General features: G+C 41.7%; 3 protein-coding genes across 4 annotated transcripts; all 3 read left to right on the top strand.

Moving 5' to 3' along the window:
- Nucleotides 1–909: 909 nt before the first annotated feature.
- Nucleotides 910–2,124, top strand: LOC127346577 (F-box/kelch-repeat protein At3g23880-like). The gene has a single exon (XM_051372862.1). The coding sequence runs from the start codon at nt 910–912 to the stop codon at nt 2,122–2,124; it is 1,215 nt and encodes a 404-aa protein (XP_051228822.1).
- Nucleotides 2,125–3,991: 1,867 nt separating this feature from the next.
- Nucleotides 3,992–5,120, top strand: LOC127346576 (uncharacterized). Its single transcript, XM_051372861.1, has 3 exons — nt 3,992–4,132; nt 4,269–4,364; nt 4,467–5,120. The coding sequence occupies exons 1-3, from the start codon at nt 3,992–3,994 to the stop codon at nt 5,118–5,120; spliced, it is 891 nt and encodes a 296-aa protein (XP_051228821.1).
- An 18,524-nt stretch (nt 5,121–23,644) lies between these two features.
- Nucleotides 23,645–27,358, top strand: LOC127348198 (aspartic proteinase 36). 2 transcript variants are annotated; one of them, XM_051374284.2, is made up of 10 exons: nt 23,645–23,908; nt 24,405–24,534; nt 24,631–24,893; nt 25,028–25,240; nt 25,671–25,833; nt 25,940–26,016; nt 26,105–26,210; nt 26,323–26,401; nt 26,776–26,847; nt 26,951–27,358. In XM_051374284.2, the coding sequence occupies exons 1-10, from the start codon at nt 23,688–23,690 to the stop codon at nt 27,127–27,129; spliced, it is 1,503 nt and encodes a 500-aa protein (XP_051230244.1). In that variant the 5' UTR covers nt 23,645–23,687; the 3' UTR covers nt 27,130–27,358. The 2 variants fall into 2 exon arrangements, with proteins under 2 accessions (XP_051230244.1, XP_051230245.1); XM_051374285.2 differs by lacking the exon at nt 26,776–26,847.
- Nucleotides 27,359–27,700: the final 342 nt, after the last annotated feature.

Raw genomic sequence — 27,700 nt, 5'->3', positions numbered from 1 at the left:
ATAATCTGGGAAACCTCTTGGAGTTTAAACGCATTAGAGTTAATTAGTATGCTTGCCCACGCAAAGAGTCATCCTTCCGTGTAATCCGTTTTATTGTGATAGAATTTATATTCGTTCGACCAAACCAAATTCTGTGGTTGAATGAGATCTTGCCTGATCTGAAATTTATATCTTTAAAATTTTGAATTTCCTGAAATAAATTTTGGGAGCATCAATATTCATATGAATTTTCAATATATGCAATTTTATATTAATCTACTCTCTTTGTTCACTAATAAGATTGTTCAGATATTTTTTTCGTAAATACATATATCTAGACGTGTTTCGGCGTGTTCATTTACTCATTCTGGTTTGTATCTAGTCCACTTTAAAACATCTAAAAGGTCTTTACATTAGTGAACTGATATAGTCGTATTTTAGATTATAGATTAGTGTGACATTGTGATAAAAGTGATTCAATGATGAATCCAATACCCAAAATTCAATAAATTTAAGCCCCGTTAACTTTTTGATGTTAAACTCGAAATAGTTTAGCTCGAGCCTCGAGGAATGATGCATGACGGTGGTTCATGCAAGGCGCGTACGAGGCAACTATGTCATGCAACGAATAACAAATCTTAACGTGACGGATACATCATATACACGCATGACATATGTTTTCTCTAAGGACATGCACGATTCTTTTCCTCGGATTCCTCCGTCTTCGGCGGCGGTGCGTACATAGGCTTCTTCCTGTTACAAACAAGTATAAACACCACGTAGCAACCGGATCGGATTAGAGATTTTGTGTATGACTTTGGTTATTAGTTACCAGGCGAGACGAGAGAGAAACGGGATTAGTTCGACGACTTCTCCGCTAGTTAGGAGAAAATTAGGTTGCCCAATCATCACGTCCGGCGTATTCAATCTATGGCCACGGGAAAACATCCTCGTCTTGGACCTCTTCCGGTCACCGGCACCAGCAACGACGGCGTCCTGCCACTGGACCTGCTCTACGACATCCTCCTCCGCCTCCCCGCCAAGCCGCTGTGCCGCTTCCGCGCCGTCTGCACCTCATGGCACTCCCTGCTCTGCCACCGGGACTTCATCGCCGCCCACCGGCGCTGCCACTCCTCACAGCGCATAGCCGTCGGCATATGCGGCCATGGACAGCTCCCCTGCTTGGTCATCCTAGACATGGAATCCGGCCGCGTCGTCAAACGCGTGAGCACCAGCAATTACCGTCGTTCACATAAGATGCGCGCTGTGATCCCTCACCGGGCGGTGGGCGTCGTCGGTATGGACATGCGGCTCAGCCTAATGGACTTCGCTACCGGGGCCATCTCCCTCTTGCCCGACCACGCGCCGCCGCGGGACTACACCACGGTCTCTTACACGGTCGGCCGCGCGGCCCCTACAGGAGAGTACAAGGTGCTGGCCATAGCCATCATCCTGAAAGAGCGGCGGCACGTTTGCAAGATCCTCACCCTCGGCGGCGGCGGCAATGGCGACGGCGGCCAGCGGCGCTGGAGGGGCACGGGAAGCCCTCCCTGCAGGGTGGTATCACCTCCCGTGCCATCGTACAACAGACAGACGACCGTCGTCGAGGGGGTTGCCTACTTCTTGGTGTTCTCGAGTTGCTTGTGGTACAACCCCGAGCTGAACACGGCGGAGCACGACTGGATCATGGCATTCAGCTTGGATACGGAAGCGTGGCGGCCAGACCCAATCCAAGGGCCCACGGGCTGCTTTGGCATCGGGCTAGGAGGTCTCGATGGTCATCTGGTCGCTTGCCACGACGACCGAAAAACCTGCGTGGAGCTATGGTACCTCGTCGACCCTGATCAAGCTCTCTGGTCCATGTTGCACCAGATCGTCATGCCCTACCATGGACTCCCAACGTCATCGTTGCGGCAACCCGAGCACTTCGAGAAACCTTTAGCGATTATGGACGATGGTAGGATCTTGGTGTGGATGCGGGTCCCCACAGCCCCGGGGTCTGGCGGCGTCCTGGTCACAGTATTGCGGGTCTATGACCCGAGGACCGGAGATTTCACGGACGGGACCCGGGTGACCAACTGCCACGACATGGGCGTGCACACATGGAGCATGCTATATTTCGGACGGGGAGCTGACACAAAGTAACCTCACTTGCAGGCGGTTTTATAATTTCACGGAGAGAGAGGGTCATAGTTGCACACCCTCGATCTGGCGGTGTCCATAGGCGCATCAAGACCTATGATATTCTTTTTTTTCCCTCTCAGACAACTTCTCTTTTTGTCTCTCTCGCACCATATAGCGTCTGAGTTTGAAACTTGGCAGTTCACTGAAACATTACAACTAGAATGTAGGAAAAAAGACTGAGATTTCTATGACATTTGTATTATATATATTTAATGAATTTATTTTTATTTTTATATATTCAAAAAATTGCTCAAAGAAAATGGTACTATTTTCATAGTACATTCTAGTTGTAAACTTTTACTGAAGCTTGAGACATGTACTTTCTATATATTGTCTATGAGATACAAAAAATGACAAATTCAAAAAAGTATGGGTGTGTAGGGAGCACCTGCTCAACTACACTATTCCCATTGGATGGATGAGTCATATCTTCCAATTCATACCACTTAGGAAGTTAATTTTCTTGGATCTAATTTGTAATTTGCACTATTTAGAGAATTTGTGCTCTTTGATATATCTTTATAGTACATGGGAATAGTTGACCATGATCTTGTGTCTCGTTTGACTTTGATTTCTTCCTTTAGATGCCATTGCAATGCACGGCCAAGAGATCATGTGATGTGCCCTGTAAATGGCCTTGAGTCCTTATAATGTTGTGAGAGACCATCCATTCCGCATTATGGCTGGACGAGGCGAAGGCCGAGGAGCGAGGAGGTGGTCGGGATCTTGGTACCGCCATGACACAATGGAGGTCAAACTTTCCGTTGCGCGTAATGGATTGGCCTAGGATTGACGCTGCGCTGGCCCTTGATTAGCTGAGAGAAGTAGAAGAAGACACATGATCATATATATATATTAAACTAGAGAGAAGTTAGACCCAGTGCTACTGGACTCTCACTGGGAATCTAAATTCCCAATTATCGGTTTCGGCACATCCTCATATTAAGAATTTATCGGATCATGCTCCTATATTGCTTTGTGGATGAACAGACGTGCTATCAATTATTTTAGTATCTAGTACTTTTAATGAATTTAAGCCTAATATTATCATAGTTTTGAAATTTTAAATTGCAAGTTTACAACATATCAAGAAATAGAGCTAGTTTAATCTATTATATCCCTATATTGGAAATTAAACCAGAGAACACAAAGTTTCAAAAAACGAATATTCATTTTTATTCAGAAATTTTTTTCCTCAAAATGAAATTCCTCGGTATATGGTTCTTGATGATATTGGCCTTTACGGAATCAAAACACCAAAAACAGAAAAGTTAATTGTAGTCAATTGTGTTTAAAAAACTCACGAACATCAGGAATTATGATGATCTTAGTTTTGAGTTCACGAATCATTTGGGATCATGAATATTATGACATATATTTGTCTTCTAGTTATTCGAACCCCTTCATCACAAAACAAAAAATTATCTTGTTTTAAATTTTGTGTTTCATGAAGTTAAATTGAGAGTGTAAATGTTCATATGATTATTGAATGTGTGCATGTATTGTACTGAGAGAATCCTAAAGCAATGGACAGTTACCGGACGTGAAACGTACGTGAAGATCAATCGTTGTGGGGAAAGGAAGAAGCTTAAGCAGCTCGTGCATGAATCGTCTTGAGCGCTACTGTCGTCAGCTGATGACTCGTTGGCTTCCCCGCAGTGAAGTCGAAATTCACCAAGCCCGCTCGGGGATTGTGGCCTCTTTACTGCAATTCACCCGCCTGTACATATCCTCCCCATCGAAATGAAGCGTCGCGACTCTAATCTCTCTATATAGGGTATACAGTACGCTTGAGGGCACTCCTTCAGTAGCTCCAAAGGAAGACCTAATGTCTACCACCGATGCAGATCGGAAGATCAAGTTCATGACCTACAACGTCTGGAGCAATGAGCACGTTGCGGTGTATCGAAGGATGCAGGCGGTTTCCGATCTCATAGCTCGCCATGACCCGGACGTCATCCTCTTGCAGGTACGCACACACTCGCAATGTGTAATTTTTCCGATGTGTATCATTTTTTTTGTCTCGTGTACAGTACGATCATATCATCATACGACATAGGACTTGCGTGTTTGCTGAATGATTTTCCTATTAATTCCGCCTGTAGGAGGTCACGCCGTATATGAAGGATATCCTTCGCAAGTCTCCATGGTGGAGGCAGTATTACGAGAAATGCCATGCTCCGGACTGTTTTGCCATACTAGTACATACACTTACCACTGAAAGATTCATTGATTCGCCTGTTTCTGAGGCATTATTGTTCGCTATTGACTCATCGTTTGTACGAATGTTTAATCTGCTGCAGCTAACCAAGTTTACAACAGGGCAGCTAGGTGATATCATTCCAGATGTAGCATGGTTGAGGCCGCTATCACTGCCCAAAGGTTTGTTGTCAGTATTTCTCTACTGGAAGTGCAGACGACTTACCGAGACCGCGGTCGATGCAGGTGTCGAGGGCCGCCTCCACCCCATGTATTGCGACCACAAGCTGATCGTATCGACATGTCTCTTCCCTGGCCCCTCCCAGTCGGGGATTCACTCCAAGGACAGGCTCGACAAAGCCGACCAGTACCTGGAGTACATCGATAGGCGCGCTGACCCCAACGCCGTGCTCGGAGGCGACATGAACTGGGACGACGACCTCGACGGCCCCTTCCCCATCGAGGGCCGCAAGGGGTGGGTGGATGCCTGGTGCGAGCTGCGGGGCGACAATGGCAGCGCCGGGGGGTTGACGTACGACTCGGTAGCGAACCCGATGCTGCGGAGCTTCAAGTCAGGGCGGACGAGGCCAGACAGGTTCATATGCAAGCTCAGAGACTTCAACTTGGACAGCATCGAGATGATCGGGACAGAGGCCATTCCGGGTGTGACCTATTACGATGACAAGGGAAACCAGCTGCCGGTTCTCCCCAGCCATCACTTCGGGCTGATGCTCACGGTCTCGCCTAAGCATGACTAATTAGTTTTGCGTATCCTGGTCCCAGGATACTGATGTGTACGTTCGTGCCCCGAGTATTACATTTGTTGTCACAATTATGTGTGTCCCCCTATTGCGAAGTACTGGAAAGTGTTCTCTGTTACAAAGTTGTGATCAAGTGTATTTGTGTTTAGTACTCACCCACTGCTACGGAACAACAAAAGTATTCAAGTCATCCCTAGCTCATAAAGAGGAAATTGCACGTAGCAGCAATGCTTGGCGAGATTGTTGCAAGGACCAGTGACTCAAAATATTCGTTGCAAGAACCAGCAACTTTCGGTGTGATTGCTTGCAAAAAACTTTAATCATCAGATAACACGATTAAACAACTAGCCACATTATCTATAATTTGTCATACCTATTGCGGTAACATGATAAGAGCATCTTCAAAGAGAAGGCGTTTTTCACTCAGAGCATATCCTCCTGATTTTTAAAATGCATTTTAAACATATTTTAAAATATTAAAAAAATTGACAAAATGTAGCACGTACATCTTGATAAGAGCATCTTCAAAGAGAAGGCGTTTTTCACTCAGAGCATACCCTCCTGATTTTTGAAATGCATTTTAAACATATTTTAAAACATTAAAAAAATTGACAAAATGTAGCACGTACATCTTGATGTTCTATGTGCTCGCAAAGTCGTTGCATGAGAAACCGGTATTTTTTAGGTCATATGTGAAAAACACAAAAATTCGGTGCTAAAAAAGACTCTTCACGAGACATTTGTTTATCTTTTTTGCACTACACACACAAAATGTTGATTGTTCGTGAAACTTGACGTGTGCACATATAGTGTCAATATATATAAAATTTTTTGTCTAGACTTTTTTAACATTTTAAAATGTTTTAGCGGTGTCATGAGCATATACACATGGGTTTAGAAGTGCATTTCCGCATCTCCAGGCGCATCTTTGAAATCGGCGTACAAAGAATTTAGGGGCGCTCCGGACAGAAGGTGTCACCTAGTGGCAGTCAAGATGTTTCGTTAACGCTGTGCCATTACCACGCGTCACTGCCGCGCCTTCCCCTGCCACTTCTCCTTCCTGTCCTTTCCCCTTCCTTCCGTCTCTGTTTTCCGCCTCTTCTCCGACTATAAAATATGGCCTCCACGTTCTCATCACCGCACTAGCCTCCGCCGTTGAAGAAGCATGGCACGAGTTCTGGCTGAGTACTAAATAAAGTTGTCCGACACATGGTTTAACACGGTGATTGAAACGTTACAATTCTTTGATTAACTAGTGTGTTTCTTGCTTTCTTTTATTGGTTTGCAGAAACTTTTTGTGGCACCGAGAAAATTAGAGAAATAATTAGCACAGGCAACTGCGCTTTGATCCGAGTTTTCCAAAATCTACTCATATTGTAATTTTGCCGTAGCTACATTGAGTATGACTTGTAGGCTGCACTCTGAAAGAGCGACATCACGTCTTTGGATGTGTGATGCTTGGTGCCGAGCGCATGGACGTCACAGGGTGAAGTATGGTGTCGCTCGCATAGACGTCACATAAAAAGATTAGCAGAGTGAAATAGTTTTGTCCGAAGATTATTTCGTATATTCTTTCGTCTAAAGTTATATTTGTTAAAATTGCCAATTGAGTCACCGGCAACTACTACTAGGACAGGAAATAGCAGGAGGAAGAGGAGGCACGCCGTTTGCCTTTTTCCCTTGCAGAAAACCTGGGATCGATGAGCATTTCAACCCGTCACAGGTCGACACGTACGTACGTGTCCCATCTGGAACACGCTGCACTGCGACCCGCAGTCAGTCACGGACAAGCCAACGACGACGATCGATCGGCTGAATCCGCGAGAACTTGGCTCGGCGCCAGCGATTTGACGTCGTCTTTTGCTTTGGTGGGCGACGCGACGTAGCATGCACATGTATAGACACGCTGTCGTTCCGTCGGATCGATCCAGCGAAAGTGAAACGAAGTCACTCAAGTGCCTTTTGCCACATGTGCACAGTGCTCCTATTTTCAAAAATCATGTTTCTAAATTTAGAAAAACGTAAGATTAATTACGCACATAAAATCTTTTCGAGTGTACGGTAGAAATTCCGGAGAAAAATATGTTGTCTTATGAACTACGTAAAAACATAATTTTTTTGACAGAAACTACACCTACACACAGCTACAACCATAAATTTCTTTCCTCCTTGTAGCTGAAAATACAACACAATTTCTAACAAAATTTCGCACAAGTATTTAGGACATCTATACACGTACGGAAATGCTTCACAAACGACAACTCCCATCCGATCTGTGTACGATACCACCTAGTGCTAGTTAATTCCCCTTTCCTCCCTAGTGTCTAAGTCGAGCCCAAACTCAAATCCGCAATACTGCCGAGCGTTTTCTTATGGTTTCTAAATCCCGATCCGAAGCAATTTAACTTGTTCTTGCTGGGCGATTGAGATATATCAGTCCGCCATGGATGAAGAGCAAAATTGCACAGAGCACCACAATGAGAATCTCATATGTGCTAAGGGCATCTTCAACAGGCGACGTAAACGAATGCATAGTGTCCGGTCTGTCTGCCCAGGCGCAAACGCGCCCCAAAAGAATGCTCCGCGAATGCGTTTGGGCGGACGGGCCCCCCCTGTCAGCGATATTGGTGCTTCGTCTTCAGCGCGGCATAATTGATGGGCGGCGCGTTGTAGCTTTTTGCGTCGCGTTAATGGCATGCCTCGCCTTTCGCGCGCGTGCGCTGGTGGGTGGCGTCGCAACGGCTTCAATGGCAGGGCATTGAAGGTGAGGTGACATCCGAGCCTTTTTAAGAGCCGTTGGCGACGCCCATTTTCTGCATGTGTTTTCTGCATGACCGGTAGTACCGGTCTTGGGAGCGGTAGTGCCGCTACCACCCTCAACAACAGGTACAAGCGAGCTAGAACCGCCTGGTTGGTACTACCGCTTCCCCGCGGAACATGTACTACCACTGGCGGTACCGCGTGCGGTACTGGCCGTGTGGCCTTCGGTTCTGGAAAAGCTCCTGTACCAGAGCGGTACCGAGGTCGGAACTACCGCTTGAGTCACTCTTACGAGGCTGGCTCCAATGGCCATGTCCAAGGCGAAAATAACGACCACGACGACGGCGGCCCGGCGTGGGATCCGGAGACCCAACCACCGTACATTAGCAAGGAGGAGGCCATTACCATTGCAGTGGCCAATAGCGAGCTCGACCAGCTCGCTATGTTGGAGGGCCTCGCCATCCAGCTTCGCAAGTCATCGCTAGCGCAGGGGAGGCCGACGACTCTTCCAGCCACGCCGACACATACCCACACGCGTTGTCTCCTGCTCCTTCGATGGCCTGGGAGCAGTCACCGCATGCTTCTCTCCCTCCTCCACTCCTCCTCCACTGTCGGCGTACCAGGTCCCATGCCAGATGTCGGAGTTCATCGACATCGTCAGTGACGACGAGCAGTAGTCCGTAGCTAGGTTTTAGGAAGCCAATGCTGGCCCTTTTAAATTTCTAAGCTTTTTGATGTATTTTTACAATTATATAAATTATGTGCTTTTCAATGGAGAAAACAATTTATGCGTCGGGCCGCTAGAGACATCTCTAGATGCAAATGGACGCACGCTCGATTTCAACCATTCGGCCTAATGCAAACGGACGAATGCTGTCAATTTTAGCTTCTGATTTAAGTAACCCGCTCGAGATGGCCTGATTGAAAATTTCAGAAGGGCGTACTTTCTTTGTCATGGTTGTGCGCCCAAAAGCCAAATCTCTAGTCCGATCGTACAGGAATCGGATGACTCTTATCCTACGCATAGGAGGACTCATACACATATTCATGAAATAATTTTTTTTAATGATACTTTGCAAATAATTTTATAAAAATAATAAAATAGCATGAGCAAGTGATGAACTTGCTTTTCTTGACTGCAAGATTATGCAAGCAAAAGCTTCGATACGGTATAAATCCAAATTCCGAAATAGCATCATCGTCCGGTAAGTATAATGTTTAAAAGATTGGCAAATATGCTACAATGTATAAGTATGTGATGCAATCGCTCTAAGTGTAATCTACCCCGATAATTTAGGTTTATTGAGTTGTAATGATTTTTAAGGTGTGTTTTACTCTTAGAGTGGTCTTACAAACAAGGTTATTATTAGGATTTGGTTAGTTTGATGTCATATACAAGTGTTGTAATACCTCATAACAATCATACTAGCACACCATGCAATAGAAGTGGATATAATCTTAGCATGTAAAGAACAGTTGTCAATTTTAAGGGGATATTCACTTTGGCTCATAGGAGCATTTGCTCCCGTTGTATGAATCTACATTTTGAAACGTCAAAAAATTCTAAAATAAAATTTTCCATGTACATCTACACATTTTATGTTCGTACACAAGTTTTGAAAAAAAACTAAATTTTTTTGTGGCTCGTATAAAAAAGACAAATTCTGATGCTATAACACGACTACGTACAGGACATATTTTTGTCTTTTTTGTACACGCCACATAAAATGTTGTTTCTGCACGAAAACTTATGCACTAACATAGAATACCACGATGTACACCAACAAATTTATGTCAGAATTTTTTGACATTTAAAAAATAGTTTTTTAATTATTTTGTATAATGGGAGCATTTGCTCCTATGAGCCAAAACGCCACCTCCAATTTTAAGTCCTATAAAACATGGTGAATGGTTACTTGTTATTTACCTCAAAAGAAAACTTTTGAAGAACATATGACTTAAGGAATAATAAGTATTTCAAATATGAACTATTACCTTATATGGTTTACTATGATTCTCAATGGAGTTTCCTAAGTAGGTATGAAAGGACACAGATGTCGCCTAGAGGGGGGGGGGGGGGGGTGAATAGGCGATTTAAAACTTTTACGAGATGGGCTTAACAAATGCGGAATAAAACTAGCGTTTACTTTGTCAAGCCCAAAGCCTATATACTATTATTCACCTATGTGCACCAACAACTTATTCTAAGCAATGGTTCACCTATGTGCACCAACAACTTATGCTAAGCAATACAAGCAAGTATGTGATAGCAAGATATATATAACTTCAAGCACGATGGCTATCACAAGGTAAAGTGCATAAGTAAAGAGCTCGGGTATAGAGATAACCGAGGCACGCGGGAGACGATGATTTATCCCGGAGTTCACACTCTTGCGAGTGCTAATCTCCGGTGGAGAGGTGCGGTTGCTTAGTGCTCCCGAACGCCACAAGAGGCTCACCTTGAGGTGTGGTTGCTCGATGCACACCAACGCCACAAAGGCCTCACCCCAAGATGCGGTACTCACACCACACACCGAACGCCACGAAGGCGCCTCACCTAAATCTCCGGTGACCCTCGCCACAAAGGCCTAGGTCACGGTTCCACTAAGGGATTTCCTTCGAGGCGGAAACCGGGCCTTACACAAAGATTGGGGCACACATCCACAACTTAATTGGAGGCTCCCAACAAATCGCCACAAAGGCGTAGAATCCGTCTAGGGTTCCAAGAACCCAAGAGTAACAACCTTCTTGCTTTCACCACCACGAATCACCGTGGAGAACTCAAACCGATGCACCAAATGCAATGGCAAGAACACCACAAAGATGCTCAAGTCCTTCTCTCTCAAATTCCAACAAAGCTACAAAAGCTATTGGGGGAATAGGAGAGGAAGAACAAAGAGGAGAACACAAAATTCTCCAAGATCTAGATCCCAAAGATTCACTCACAAAGAGATGATTTGGTTTGGTCAAAGTGTGGATCTAGATCTCCTCTCTCTTTCCCTCAAAATGGGGCAAGAATCATGGAGGGATAGAGAGAAAGGGCAAGCTTCTCAAGAACTACAATGGAGGAGAGAGAGTAGAAGAAGCAACAGCCCAAGGAGGAAGAAGGGGGGTATTTATACCCCCCAAGAAAATCGAGCCGTTGGGCAAAACCAGGGCCGGATAATCCGGCCTAAGTAAGGGCCGGATAATCCGCCCCCCCCGGATAATCCGGCCTCTGGGCCAAAACCTGGTCAAAATCCGGGCAAATGTCCGGCCCCTATACTGAGCAGCAATTCCTGAGGTCCTTAGCCGATTTCGAGGGGGCCGGATATTTCCGAAATATCCGGCCTAAGCAAACTGCAGAAACACCAAAACTAAAACGGGCATAACTTTTGCATCCGGACTCCGATTTCGATGATCTTGGGCTCGTTGAAATCACAACAACGAGCTCTACAACAATATGCATAGAAACATCATAGTCCAGCAAAGGAGGATAGAAACAAATGATGAAAGGTTTGACCTATCTCAAAAAGACATACCGGTAAAACCTCCAATCTTGAAAATGCAACAAGTTGCCCATGGAAAAACCATTCTCAATGAACTAGAGCTTGTCATGAGAATAAGCACAAGCTCTAAAATATCACATGGATAAGATCCAAATAAAACCAAGTAAGATGATGAACCAAACTCGAAAACGCAACAAGTGATCTATGCGAAATCCGTTTTCGATGAACTAGAGCTTGTCATGAGAATAAGCACAAGCTCTAAAACATCACATGGATAAGGTCCAAATAACAACCAAGAAAGATGATGTAAGGATGCAAAGGTTTGAGCTCTCTCCGAACGATACGATCGAGTTACTCACTCGAGAGCCCTCTTGATAGTACGGCAACTAAACTATAAACCGGTCTCCAACTACACTATGAGACCGGTGAGAAAGAAACCCTATCAAGAGCAAAACTTATACTTGCGCATTCCACTTGAGGTCGATGACGACGATCTTGACCTCAACAAGATGGAACGCCTTTCTTGCTTGTGCTTGCTTAACGAAGTCTTGTGGATTGCTCCCCCATAATCCACCATGGGAGAGCTTCTTCTTCGGCGCATCTTCACATATCCATGATCACCATATGGATGGCAAGACTCAAGCAAAGGATCTCTTCGAGATGGCTCATCTTGAACTTGCACTTCATTTCTCCATGGCAAGCTTCAAGCTTATGAACTCTTCGAGTTGGCTCATCTTGAACTTGCACTTCATTCTTTATTCTTCATCATATTGATGTCTTGAAGTAACTTGAGGGCTCACTTCATCTTCATCTTCAAGACATACTTGACACTTGATATCCTTCATCAATTTCTTCTTATTGCAACCTTGAAGCCAACAAATGGTTCAAGAATTGCCTATGGACAACTCCTACAAATATAACTCAATGCAAACATTAGTCCATAGGGATTGTCATTAATTACCAAAACCACACATGGGGGCTCCATGCACTTTCAATCTCCCCCATTTTGGTAATTGATGACAATCTCTTTGAGAGGGTTTATATAAGGAATTTAAGTAACAAATAAGTTGAATATATAGAGCAAACTCCCCCCATAATATATGCATGTGTGAATGATCTTGACTTTCATTGCATATATTGGCATTCAAAGCCTAGTGGAGTTTCCTCTAAATATTCAACTATGCAAAGCAACAAGATGCAATGCAATAAAGGCACATGCTTAAGCACAAAGCAAAGACATAACCAAATTCCCTTAAACCCTCCAAACTTCTCCCCCATTGGCACCAATTGCCGAAATGGGTGAAAAATTTAGAAGGCCAATATAGTGAGAGTTCCTCCATAGCGTGTGCATTTCTCATAATTTGAGTGGAATCAAATGCACATATCCAATGACGAATATTCGGAAGGAATCACACTATAGATAGGATCAAAGATTGCAAAAAGATAACAAAGTCAAGAAGCTTCAACAAATGAAGCAAGCAACCAAATGAACCACAAGGAAGATACCAAAAGAAAGATAGATATTATGATAAGATCAAGAAGATTGCTCTAAATAATATGAGGAAGCTCCCCAAGGTTTGTGCACAAAACTAGACAATTTGCATTGGAGTATAAAGTGCACAAACATGGAATCATCACTCCCATGATATCATTCAAAAACAAAAGATACCAAGTGAATCAAACTCTAATGATCACCACAAGATAGTGTTCTAAATCAAATGAGGAAGCTCCCCAAGGTACATGCATAAAATAAAATGTTGCATTTGAATACAATATGCATAACATGGAATCCTCACTCCCTCATTACCATTTAAAACACAAACATTTGCAATAGATCATAGATAGAAAATTAAGCTTACCACTTGCAACAAACAAATGGTTGAGCAACAAGTAAGATGCACCATAATAAAAGGCTCAACCAAGAGGATATGTGAAAGGCATGATAAAGCATATTATAAGACTATTACAAGGATGAGCAAAAAGCATCATCATAGTCTTCAATGAATTATATTGCTTAGCATGACCAATCAACACGCAACAAATAAATAAGATATCGAATGGATATGTATCATCTCTTATGTGTATAAGTTTCTCTAAGTGAGCAATATCACAAAGATATTTATCCACAAAGAAACATGCACACACAAAATAGATACACAAGAAATATAGCATGATATCCAAGACAAAGTCATGCAATATACCAATAAGAATTTTTGCTTAATAGCATGGCCAAAGGCTCAATTTTATCTTATTGTACATTCATGAACTTCAACCACAAACAACTAAAATACATCACAAATATCAACAAGGAATAGAAGATAGTTGGGATGCATTTGAGAAAGGCAACAAGTATCACAAACGGAGATACTAAAAGAAATAACTCAATTTGCACTTTCATCGATATTGCACATGTGAGAGGCTTGAGGAATTGATATGCAATAAAATTGCTAGATAGGCATATATGGGATGGGTGAATCATGATCATGATTTTATATACTTCCCAACATATGTGCTCATCTCAAACTACTCACATTCGCAATAAAGAGGTTTCGTTAAGATTTTAGCAAGAAGCACAACATTTGCAAATCAAGAGATTCATGCCAAGATGCAACCACATGGTTGGATGCTAGAAAAATATGCATGAGAAGATACTTGTTACCGAGATAGCATTGGTGAGGATGTAGTAGATATGTGTTCGTTGACCATCCTAGCTAGCCTCAAGTTACCATTGAGTCACCACTTCTCCCCAAGAGTGAGACAAGCATCCAATGCATATCCATTGTACCTAACACAAAGGTAAGTACAAAAAGGTCCCCAAACTAATTGGGTTCAAAGTAGTTAGACACACTACAACATATAGGACAAACTCCACAATTCTATGTGCATATAGATATGAAATTGAATTTCATGCACATCTTAGCCAAATTAGGATTTGATGGAGTTTACCCTATATATTGGATCAAAGAAAGTGACACATGCCATAAGATATACATATATTAAATATGCATGCACAATACTTTCAAGAACCAAAGGAACATACAATTTGGACAAAAACACCAAATAAACCAAGAGACAATGGTTGTCCAAATTATATCAAAGAATCAAATCAACACAAGATTGACTTCAAGGACTTATCTCATTATAAGAAGCTAATTAAACCTAAACACAAAGGAATGAGATAACCAACTCCCAAGAGAGCAAGGTTCCAACAAATAAACCAAACCCTCGACACTTTTTATGATGGCACAACGTACCAAAAAGAAAATTTTATATCTCCCAAAACCAAATTTTTGATAATGATCAAGAGATGTTAAGCATTCTAATAAATATAGAAGAGTTCCCCCAATATTGGTGCATTATCTAGGATTTTTCATATGAATACAAAATGCACAAAACTAGGATCATCACGCTACCTATATCTAGTAAAATGCTAAGAAAGTTTGAATAGACAAATTAGATCTATAAGATGCAAGGAAGACACATGGGAGTAAAAGCACAACACATTCATGGCAATAAATAAGACAATTTAAACACAAGAGCCAATGTAAATATGATCAATAAATTTCTACCTCATAATAGATTGCCAATTGTCCTAGGACACAAGGTATTAGGAAATATTTCGGTGGTAGTTTGTAAGTATATGTAAGATCATATCTACACCAAATAAAGCATATGGTAAAAGATAAGAGTTAACCATCATGCAAAGAGAGTTTCTTGATAGCTTCAATTAGTCATACCATCATGCAAAGCAATTAATAGTATTCATACCAACATGCAAAGCAATTAATAGTATTCATACCAACATGCAAAACAATTAATAGTATTCATACCAACATGCAAAGCAATTAATAGTATTCATACCAACATGCAAAGCAATTAATAGTATGACTTGAAGCATATGGTTTTCCAAAAATGTATTGAGGGACACATTGTGAAAAACCATGCTAAGGACCACTTTCACAAATAAGATCCACAAAGATATTAGCAATGAAGCCATTTAAGCAAATTGGAACTTGTTTGAGAAAACATGTCACATATGAGAGATAATTTACAATATCAATTCTATGTGACACAACCTCAAATGTTCACATTTCCTAGGCTTGTAATATGCACAAAGCTTATTACTCCCCCATAATGTGATAAGGAATTTATTTTCACAAGAGGCAAATAAGATCCAACTAGAGATATTAATGAACATTAGAATTTGAATTTCTCATGAAGATGACATACCACATAGAGACTAGATAATCTTGCAATATCAATTCTAAGTGATATTCCTCATGTACACACATTGTTAGGATTGTGAAATTCCTAAAGGCATATCACTCTCCCAAAATGTTATAGTCCATTAATCTCTCATAAGAGCCATATAAGATACAACAAGATGCAAAGAGGCTCCAACACAAGCACAAATACATGGTGTGCAACCTAACATACATAGACTTGATTTCTCAAGAAAAACAAGTAGGATGCACAACATATACAAACACATGTTAGGAACAAAACTAACACATCAAAGGGGCGAGTAACTTTCAATATAAATGAGTTGAGCACATGTTACCGCAAGAAGGAACATTGGGTATATGATAGAAGTAAGATAACCAAAAGACTTGGCTTGAGATAATATAAATGATGAAGATCCCTTAATTCTTCATGATGTAGCCAAGTCTCCAATGCCCTCCAACAAGCACCTATTGATCAAATTTTGGATTGTTGGTCGCCAACTAAGTTGGGTCCTAAGAGGTTAGTCACAATAGGCTTGGCAACCCAAATGGTTCTTTTCTTGACACCACTTTGAGCACCAACATATTTGGCAAACACATTGCCACCTTCATCCTTACGAAGAGAATAAACATCATCAATGGTGATAGAGTTGGATGAGGTAGCAATAGTGCACAAGGAGGAGATGTGGCCCTTCTCACGGCATATGTAGCAAGTTCTTTTCTTCTCCTTCTTCTCACTAGATTTCTCCACAATGGGAGCATTGGCTTGTATCTTCTTGAGAAGTGGCATTTCTTCAACTTGAGGTTGAATATGAGTTTGAGCTTGAGGCCGCTTCCCTTTTTGCTTCTTCTTCAAAGGACAAGATCTAACATGATGCCCTTCAATTTTGCACTTGAAGCAAACAATCTTCGTCGGGTCTTTGACTTGTAATTGGCCCTTCTTAATCTTGTTGCTCTTGGACTTGTTCTTGTTGTTGGAGTTGAATCCAAGTCCACTCTTGTCATTGGGGGATTGTTGCACACTCAACATCTTGTCAATTTTGCATTTCCCTTCATGACTCTTTACCAAGTCGTTCTTCAAAGAAGTGACTTGGGCCTTGAGCTCTTTGATTTCCTCTACATGGTTAGTAACAACACAAGTACTAGAGGAAGTAGAACCTTCATTGTTAGAGCAACAAGGCAAGGAAGATAATTCATCACAAGATTTAGCAATAGTATGAGTGGATGAATTACAAGGACTAGCACATGGCAATATAGCATTTTGAGTAGTAGTGCTAGTATCCACATGAGGCTCACAAGGTGTTGCCTTAGATATGATAGCCTCATGAGCTAACTTTAGCCTATCATGAGAGGCTAGAAGATCCTCATGGGAGCTAGAAAGCTTTCCATGATTTTCTTCCAATTTCCCATAATTGCAAGTTAGCAAATCAAGTTGAGGCCTTAGCTCAACATTCTCCTTCAAGATAGATGCTTCACAAGAAGTAGAGTTAGTAGCACAAGCATCATCACAAGACATATCAAGAAGAGAGGGTAACATAGCATGCTCTTTTAAATATGAAGCTTGTAGTTGCTCATATAACTTGGTGAGGATAGAGTGTTCGCTCTCCAAGGCCTTGTGGGCCTTGTCTAGATCATCTAGATCCTTAACAAGTTTATCATGACCAACACCAACTTTGAACTTTTCATTTTTAAGCAATTTTAATTTAGCTTTAGCATGGTCTCTTTCTTTAGTGAGTTTAGCAAATATTTCATTTTGAGACACCTCAAGGGTTTGAAGTTGCTCCTCAAGAGAGGCTACAGTCTCTTGTTCTTCTTCAAGATCATTCTTTAATGATGCTACATCATCGGCATACTCTCGTTCAAGAGCACCCTTTTTATCAATGGTGTTCTCATGCATCCAAATAAGTTTTTGGCTCTCAATAGCGGTAGTCAAGATTTCAAAGAAGTGAGAGCTAGCAATTTTATCTTTGTAAAGAACCTTGAATACACTCTCACCTTTATCGCGTAGAGAGACAACCCAATCCTCTTCTTCATATTCATCATCATTCTTATCGCCACGAGACATATTAGGTTCCATGGTAGGAGGTACCGTGGAACCCTTGGCCATAAGGCATATATGAGGACCGTGAGATAAAGATGAGGAGTTACTTGAGGCTCCTTTCAAGATCTTCTCTTGACCAATAGAATCTTTGGTTTCCTCTACATTGTTAGACACACAACAACTAGAGGAAATAGAATCATTTTTATCATGGCCACAAGACAATGCAAGCATATCATCATTAGATTTTTTCAAGCAACTTACACATGATATGCAAGGACTATCAACACAAGCATGTAAATCATTTCTAGTGCTAGATGTGTTTAAGTCCAAAGATGAAGCATTGCAATGAGATAGAGATGAAGAATCATCAATAGTAAGCTCAATATCAATATTGCAATTTTCATCACCACTCACCATATCATTACCTTGTGTCTTACCACACTTTGGTGAAGTGGATGAAGATGAGAACTCATCACGGCCGGAAGTGGAAGCAAAACAATCATCCTCAATGATAGTGGACACATCATATTTATCTTGAAGCTTTGTCCATAATTCATGAGCGCTCCCAAAAGGCATGATTGAAGAAGTAACTACATTGCTCACAACAATGGAAAACACATGAGAAGCAAGAGCATCGAGACAAGAGTTTTTCTCCTCCTCAAGAGATAAATTTTGAGGATCCTTAGGAGAAGAAAAACCTATGTCAAGAAATCGCTCCATGTCCGGGGACATACGCCGCAAAATATTAAGCACATAAATTTTCCATAGATCATAATTTGTGCCATCAAATATAAACAAGTTATTGTGCGCTAATCCCCTAACCGACATCTTTACTCTCAAGGCGGTGAAGCCTAAGAATGAGAGACCTTGCTCTGATACCAATTGAAAGGACACAGATGTCGCCTAGAGGGGGGGTGAATAGGCGATTTAAAACTTTTACGAGATGGGCTTAACAAATGCGGAATAAAACTAGCGTTTACTTTGTCAAGCCCAAAGCCTATATACTATTGTTCACCTATGTGCACCAACAACTTATTCTAAGCAATGGTTCACCTATGTGCACCAACAACTTATGCTAAGCAATACAAGCAAGTATGTGATAGCAAGATATATATAACTTCAAGCACGATGGCTATCACAAGGTAAAGTGCATAAGTAAAGAGCTCGGGTATAGAGATAACCGAGGCACGTGGGAGACGATGATTTATCCCGGAGTTCACACTCTTGCGAGTGCTAATCTCCGGTGGAGAGGTACGGTTGCTTAGTGCTCCCGAACGCCACAAGAGGCTCACCTTGAAGTGTGGTTGCTCGATGCACACCAACGCCACAAAGGCCTCACCCCAAGATGCGGTACTCACACCACACTCCGAACGCCACGAAGGCGCCTCACCTAAATCTCCGGTGACCCTCGCCACAAAGGCCTAGGTCACGGTTCCACTAAGGGATTTCCTTCGAGGCGGAAACCGGGCCTTACACAAAGATTGGGGCACACATCCACAACTTAATTGGAGGCTCCCAACAAATCGCCACAAAGGCGTAGAATCCGTCTAGGGTTCCAAGAACCCAAGAGTAACAACCTTCTTGCTTTCACCACCACGAATCACCGTGGAGAACTCAAACCGATGCACCAAATGCAATGGCAAGAACACCACAAAGATGCTCAAGTCCTTCTCTCTCAAATTCCAACAAAGCTACAAAAGCTATTGGGGGAATAGGAGAGGAAGAACAAAGAGGAGAACACAAAATTCTCCAAGATCTAGATCCCAAAGATTCACTCACAAAGAGATGATTTGGTTTGGTCAAAGTGTGGATCTAGATCTCCTCTCTCTTTTCCCTCAAAATGGGGCAAGAATCATGGAGGGATAGAGAGAAAGGGCAAGCTTCTCAAGAACAACAATGGAGGAGAGAGAGAGTAGAAGAAGCAACAGCCCAAGGAGGAAGAAGGGGGCTATTTATACCCCCCAAGAAAATCGAGCCGTTGGGCAAAACCAGGGCCGGATAATCCGGCCTAAGTAAGGGCCGGATAATCCGCCCCCCGGATAATCCGGCCTCTGGGACAAAACCTGGTCAAAATCCGGGCAAATGTCCGGCCCCTATACTGAGCAGCAATTCCTGAGGTCCTTAGCCGATTTCGAGGGGCCGGATATTTCCGAAATATCCGGCCCGGATAATCCGGCCCGGATATTTCCGAAATATCCGGCCTAAGCAAACTGCAGAAACACCAAAACTAAAACGGGCATAACTTTTGCATCCGGACTCCGATTTCGATGATCTTGGGCTCGTTGAAATCACAACAACGAGCTCTACAACAATATGCATAGAAACATCATAGTCCAGCAAATGAGGATAGAAACAAATGATGAAAGGTTTGACCTATCTCAAAAAGACATACCGGTAAAACCTCCAATCTTGAAAATGCAACAAGTTGCCCATGGAAAAATCATTCTCAATGAACTAGAGCTTGTCATGAGAATAAGCACAAGCTCTAAAACATCACATGGATAAGATCCAAATAAAACCAAGTAAGATGATGAACCAAACTCGAAAACGCAACAAGTGATCTATGCGAAATCCGTTTTCGATGAACTAGAGCTTGTCATGAGAATAAGCACAAGCTCTAAAACATCACATGGATAAGGTCCAAATAACAACCAAGAAAGATGATGTAAGGATGCAAAGGTTTGAGCTCTCTCCGAACGATACGATCGAGTTACTCACTCGAGAGCCCTCTTGATAGTACGGCAACTAAACTATAAACCGGTCTCCAACTACACTATGAGACCGGTGAGAAAGAAACCCTATCAAGAGTAAAACTTATACTTGCGCATTCCACTTGAGGTCGATGACGAAGATCTTGACCTCAACAAGATGGAACGCCTTTCTTGCTTGTGCTTGCTTAACGAAGTCTTGTGGATTGCTCCCCCATAATCCACCATGGGAGAGCTTCTTCTTCGGCGCATCTTCACATATCCATGATCACCATATGGATGGCAAGACTCAAGCAAAGGATCTCTTCGGGATGGCTCATCTTGAACTTGCACTTCATTTCTCCATGGCAAGCTTCAAGCTTATGAACTCTTCGAGTTGGCTCATCTTGAACTTGCACTTCATTCTTCATTCTTCATCATATTGATGTCTTGAGGTAACTTGAGGGCTCACTTCATCTTCATCTTCAAGACATACTTGACACTTGATATCCTTCATCAATTTCTTCTTATTGCAACCTTGAAGCCAACAAATGGTTCAAGAATTGCCTATGGACAACTCCTACAAATATAACTCAATGCAAACATTAGTCCATAGGGATTGTCATTAATTACCAAAACCACACATGGGGGCTCCATGCACTTTCAAGGTATTATATGGATCCTAAGTAAGATGAATTTAGATGCATCTAGTACTTGCATGGTTTAGTTAAGCATGATCATGTAAAGTGAATTATTACACAGGGTTGCTATTTTAGTTGATCAAGGTGGTGTGATACTAATTAGTGATGATTAATGGTGATGTCTAGAATGAACAAGTTAGGGTTCACCTATATTTGGTATTATTTGACCGCATGGTTTGTTTAAAATAAAGACATGAAGTAACAACTTCATTTTCACATGAATGCGAATTGATAACCATATGACAAAAGCATGTACACATCAACTAGGTAGAACACATCAAGTAGGGGTAGTAAAAATAAAAATGCATACAGAAACTGAGACATGATTTAATGGTTATAGCTGAGTGGCCTCCGTCGCTGAGTGGCCTACTGGCTAATAAGTGAGAAAAAAATTAAACACCATAAAGTTTCACCGTATGCTAACTAGTAACTACATAGGAAAAAAACACCTGAGAAGTTATGCCGGAGAATTACTGGCGAAGGGAAAAATCACTATTGACGACGAATTACGATCGGGAAATTACGTGCCTTCGAAGAATTACTGTAGGATAACTAACATCAAGAAATGATGGCTGGAAAAAATGTTAAAGAATTGTTGTTAAAGAGGGAAGAAGGTTCACGAGAACATAAATTACCGCTGACTTGGAGGTGTATGGGAGAATGCCGTTGAAGAGGGGGAAACACTATTGACAGCTAAGGATGGATTAGATTGAAAAATTACACACCGTCAAAAAAGTATGAAAGTATAAATACCGTCGGTATGGTATGGTCAAAAAGTTGGGTCCATGAATGACAATACAATTAAAAAAATATGTCGTGGGCATAGAAAAATTACTGTCAAAATGTTACGGCGCAAAACTTTTGTCAAGGAATGGAAATAAGAAGGCATACACTAGTAGAAAAACCCCCCTTTAGTACCGGTTCCAAAGGGCCTTTAGTACCGGTTTTGGAACCGGTACTAATTATCCGGTACTAAAAGCCTCCCACCTTTAGTACCGGTTCCTTACGAACCGGTACTAAAGGTGCCTCCACGTGGGCACGGAGGAACCTGTGGGGCTGGAGACCTTTGGTACCGGTTCGTAACACGAACCGGTATTAAACCCTATTTCGTTTAATTTTTTTTTCCATTTTTTCTAATTATTTTTCACACCCTTTTTTCACGGCCTCTTTTTTTTATTTTTTTCAGAATTACTAGTATTTCCGTTAGTCTCTAACTACACTTAATCTCTAGTCAAATTACTTACCCGTAGTCAAACTTCCCGGTCGGTCACCCATCCTCACACTACTCCCGCACTAGCACACTTAACTTCCAAGTTCCATCCCGTTCCACTTCCAAGTGCTTCGCACGCATGTATGTGATAGTAGTATCATATCAATCCTATTAACATTATTTTTAAATTTTTTAATATTTTTTGCAAAACCTAAAACTTGAAAACTTGAAAATCTTATAATTTGATAAAAGTAATAGTAATATGTTAGGAATCAAAAAAATCCTATAATTAATATTTTAATTTAAAAAAATAAAAATATATAAATTTCTAAATTTCTAGAAAAAAAAACTAAAATCTTCCTGCTTTCATATTTTCATTTGGAATTTTGAGAATCTAAAAATTGGCTAACCGGGTAAACCAGGGTGAAATCGGATGTAACTTTTTCCCAGGATTTTTTTGATATATTATATGTTTTTTTTCGACGTCGTATGCAAAAGTTATTGCGGTTTTACCATTTTTCAAAACTTTTTTGTAAAAAAAATGAAAATTCAAATTTGTTAATTTTCCCTAATAGTAGGTTGCATAACATACAAGAATCTGAAAACATTTTATTTTTTGAATTTTCTATCATTTTCTTTTCTATTTTACAGTGTCAAAAAAGGCGATCCACCGGGGGGGGGGGGGGGGGTGGTGTGTGTGTGTGTGGAGCTGCGTGGGGGAGCAGAAAAACCTTTAGTACCGGTTCGTGACACGAACCGGTACTAAAGGTCTACCCTTTAGTACCGGTTCGTGAGGTTTTTCAGCTGACGCGAACCCTTTAGTACCGGTTCGTGTCACGAACCGGTATTAAAAGTCCTTACGAACTGGTATTAAAGGTCTGGGCAGTGCAACCGGTACTAATGCACCATTTAGTACCGGTTCGTAAGGGAACCGGTATTTATGACTTAGATGGATGCCCATTTTTCTACTAGTGATATTTTAAAAAAATGGCTGCCTTAGGCGGAAAGTAGGTAACACAGGGTAACTATTGTCGAAAAATAACGATCAAAAAGTTGCAAAATAAGCCAGCGTCAAAAGATAGAAAAGAGAAAAAGGTAAAAAGAAATTATTGCACAGAAAAAATGGAAAAAAGAAAGGCAAAGGTGTACGTCGCACACTGTGATTGGGAGAAAATAAACTTCTAACAGTGCTTATCGGTGTGGCACGCTGCGGAAGCTCTAATTCCTCTAGCCTTAATTCACTCCTACTTCTTCGAAAGAATAGCTACAGTGTGTTGCACTGTCATCAAGAAACAATAAAGCTACAGTGCGTGAACTAAAGCACGGGATGGTTGAATATTTCCTGAAATGGCAGTTGAAGTGTGGCGCCCGTATCATGTCAAGGGGTTGGAGCAAGCTAGCTCACAAGCTAGCTGTTCACTTTCCCTTGCACCAGCCGGTTCCTTCGATCGTAAATGGAGATGAGAGTAGCGGAGGCGGCCGGTGCCATGGCGGCGGTGGTGCTCCTGGCCACCTTCGGCGGCGCCGCCGCCGCTGCTACTTCTGCGGCCGCGCCGGCGTTGATGCTGAGGCGCGCAGCACCGCTGAACGGCCTGGATCATCTCCAGAAGCTAGACAGGGCTCGCCTCGCCAAGAGAAGCGGCGTGGTGGAGTTCGGCCTGCTGGGCTTGCCCGGGTAAGTTAGCTGCTCTGCTCTCCTGTTTGGTTAATTAGCCCAGTACCATCGATCGACCTGAAATGCTTCGCACATTACCGTACTCCACTCCAGATGTGTCCTCGTTGATCAGCATTATTCTCGCCATGTTAACAGAAGATGTTTGATCAGCACATTACCGTCTGTGTTAACCATTGAGCACCTTAATTTTTGCCATTCATCCAATCCACCTTGTTGAGTGTTGGGAATGGCTAGCCTAGCGTAGGTCACTGCCATTTCACCACAACCTGCTCGATGAAAATGTTTCTGTCGATTTGCACTTTGTTTCTTGTTGCCAGTTTGCTGTTTGACATCCAATCGAGTAGCACTAGTGCGCTATACAGATTTTTCTTTATGTGCAAATATCAAAGACAGGGATGTCTTCCATCCATGCTTGAGTGGACTAGCAAAAATAATCAAAGACCTGCCTTGCACGTACATTGTTACTGGTCGTATCTAAAGCTTGAATTTCTTGCAGGATCTATTATACCAATGTGAGATTGGGGAGCCCATCCAAAGAGTATACGCTGCAATTTGACACGGGTAGTGACCTCATGTGGGTCTCTTGCAGCTCTTGCACTGGTTGCCCGGCAACAAATGACCTCGGTGTAAGGCGCACGATCTTTCTCCGATCTCTAAATCATCTGATGGAAAAATGCATCTATTCTGACGAAATCATCTTTTTACCATTCTACTTGTCCCAGATCCCGTTGGAGTTCTACAGGCCCAGCTCTTCTTCCACGACATCCAACATATCGTGCGCTGATGATAGGTGCATCGATGCCGTCAAAGAAGGGCATTCGGTCTGCCAAACCTCGGACTCTCCGACAAACCAATGTGGTTACCAGGTGGCTTATGGTAATGCAGCCACGTCAGGGTACTACGTTTCTGACACCATGCATTTCGACACTGTCATGGGAAAGGGAAATGAGCAGCTTGCAAGTTCTTCCGCATCTGTCTTATTCGGGTATAGTTTTCCTGCAGTCATGTACGTTGTAAATTCAGAATGTTGGCATTAATAATTTTCATCTAATGGAACTTTAACTAAAATATACATCATTAACCTAAGTAGTGTCATGTTGTAACAATTTTTCTAAACAGATGTAGTACCTCACGGTCAAGTAACCTACAGACAGATGGCATTATGGGATTTGGAAAGAATGCACCATCTGTCATCTTACAACTCAACTCTCAAGGGGTGTCCCCTAAGGCCTTCTCACATTGCTTGACAAGCTCACAAGATGGTGGTGGCATACTTGTTCTTGGAGCAGTTGCGGAGCCTGGAATTGAATTTTCTCCACTTGTCCCTTCACAGTGAGTGTCTTTTTCAAGGAATTACATAAATTATGGAATATTTTAAAATTCAGAATTCTGCGTCAATATTATGTTGTTCGCTGCCATAATGCTGTTCCGTGTTTGGTGGCTAGTATGTAGTTTAGAAATGGTGGATTGGGCAATCAATATCCCATTGTCTTCATTAGTAATCTTGCTAGAGTATGCTTGTTATTTCAATTCATTCGCATAAGTTTTAGTTTGGCAGCACTAAGTATTACTACCAGTGTTTAATTTCCAAATATGAAGTGTAGACTTATATTTTTTACCTCAACCTTCCTGTTTTTCGCAAAAAAATAAGCTGATCTTTGTGGTCGGAGACAACCAACATAAATAGTTTTTGTGTTAATGTGGACTCTACTTTTCCCAATGCTATTTGATGAATTTGTTATTTGAACCAATGTCTGGTCAGGGCTCGTTACAACTTGAATATGAAGAGCATTGATGTCAATGGTCAAAAGGTCTCCATCAATTCTTCCTTGTTTACAACATCGAATACACAAGGAACATTTGTGGATTCTGGGACATCATTATCATACCTTGCAGATGGGGTGTATGATCCTGTTATTAGTGCAGTGAGTTCTTCATATACACGAGATATTTCATTCACATATTGTTGAAGAACCAATAGCTGATCTTGTGACACTATAGTTCTAATCTTTAATATTTTTCTATTCACAGATAGATAATGCAGTCCCTCAATCTATACGCTCTTATTTCATCAATGGGCACCTATGTTACATTATATCTTCCAGAATGTCAGTCCTTTCCACAAGTAAATTTGCCAGTTCATATCCTTCACTTTGTTTTGTTAATTGGCTAAATGTACTGTTTATACTCCACCAGCAATGTCTCATTATTTCCAATATTGACACTACATTTTGAGGGTGGTTCTCCAATGACAGTGGATCCAGCGAACTATCTTTTGTTGAAGGGTGGTTCCGCAAGTCCAGTAACCTTCTGATCCTACTCCTATCAAATTCTTCACAATTGCATATTGATCTAGTTAAATGTCTTCCGGTAAGTTGTGTCAAATGCAAATAATACCATGTCATGGTTTGTAGGACAACGAAAGCTTAATGTGCATTGGTTTTCTAAGGAGCAAGGAGCTCGAGGCTTACCGGCATATAACTATTCTCGGAGGTTAGTCATCTACTCATTATCTAAATTAGCTAGCTAGTATAAGCCACATCTGCTATTTGGTTTCATCATGGCTTGAAATTAAGCTATTAATTAATCTCAGTAACTGTAGAAACTGTAGTGAATATAATCAGCAATCCATATGTACTCTTGGGAGAGTGATTATGAGCTTTGATACCTTGTGTTTATTTAACCCCTGATATCGGACCAATACAAAAATCAATTATTCGTACACGCAGACATTTTCTTACTAGCAAAAATCATAAGTATATTAGCCTCACATTGAATGATCTAGGAACTCATTACGGTGAATTATCCACTGGTGACATCTAAGGCCTGGAATTTTGTTTACTATCTTATTGGTTCTTTCTTGTTAGATCTTGTTCTACGAGATAAGATATTCCTCTATGACTTGGAAGAGATGCGATTGGGTTGGGTAAATTACAACTGTAAGATCAGATTTCTTTATCAAACAGATTTCTTTATCAAACAAAATAATCATACTTCTTTTCTTGACACTTCCACATCTTGAACACTCATTTTTATTTGCAGGCTCGCAACTCAATAAGACAACTGTGCCTGTCACCGTGCCTGTTGGTAGCGGGTCATCTAGGCGCCGCACACCATCATATGGGTCTGGACTGACTGCTCTTGTGGTCGTAGTCATCAGTATCAACATCATCTTTTCATGGAGGCCTGATAGCTGGTGGTTTCACCGTCAGGGATATTAACAACGGAGCCCAAGACGTGGGAAGGTCAATGCGGGCATAGAATTCAAAGGCACTCTCGAGGTAGGAAGAGGCCTCATGTTAAATCGCTTACAACTATGTTGCTGAACAAGTTAAGAGCAGTATATCCTTAGAATTAGAAGAGGTTGAGACTACTCATTGTATCATAATGTAGCTCACGATCAAGATTTCTATATTTGGCAATATGTTAATTGCAGATATTGCTTTTGCATTCAGAGCCTGAAGTTTGTATTGCATCTGGTTTAATAGTGCCTAAAGTCTTCATTTCTTCCAAAACCACCAACAGGTTTGTTCTTGAAATGGAGGTTGAACCTCCGGCATTGCGCGCGCCGCATAGAGGTTCGCAAACGACGCGCAACGCATCATGGATTGATCAATAACTAATGTAACCTGAATTCACTACGATGATAAATTATGAGAGCTATCTTTTTTAATTGATTACAACTAATTGCATGTTGCTCAACTGCAAACAAGTGTAAATATAATCTGCAAGCCAACTATATTCTGGTCAGACCACCGGCCCTTAACAGTCTATACATGATGTTCACCCTTC

This window comes from Lolium perenne, chromosome 4 (genome assembly GCF_019359855.2).
Source record: "Lolium perenne isolate Kyuss_39 chromosome 4, Kyuss_2.0, whole genome shotgun sequence".
Classification (NCBI taxonomy): domain Eukaryota; kingdom Viridiplantae; phylum Streptophyta; class Magnoliopsida; order Poales; family Poaceae; genus Lolium; species Lolium perenne.
Note: the sequence above shows the minus strand (reverse complement) of the source record. Positions and strands in the feature narration are given on the sequence as shown.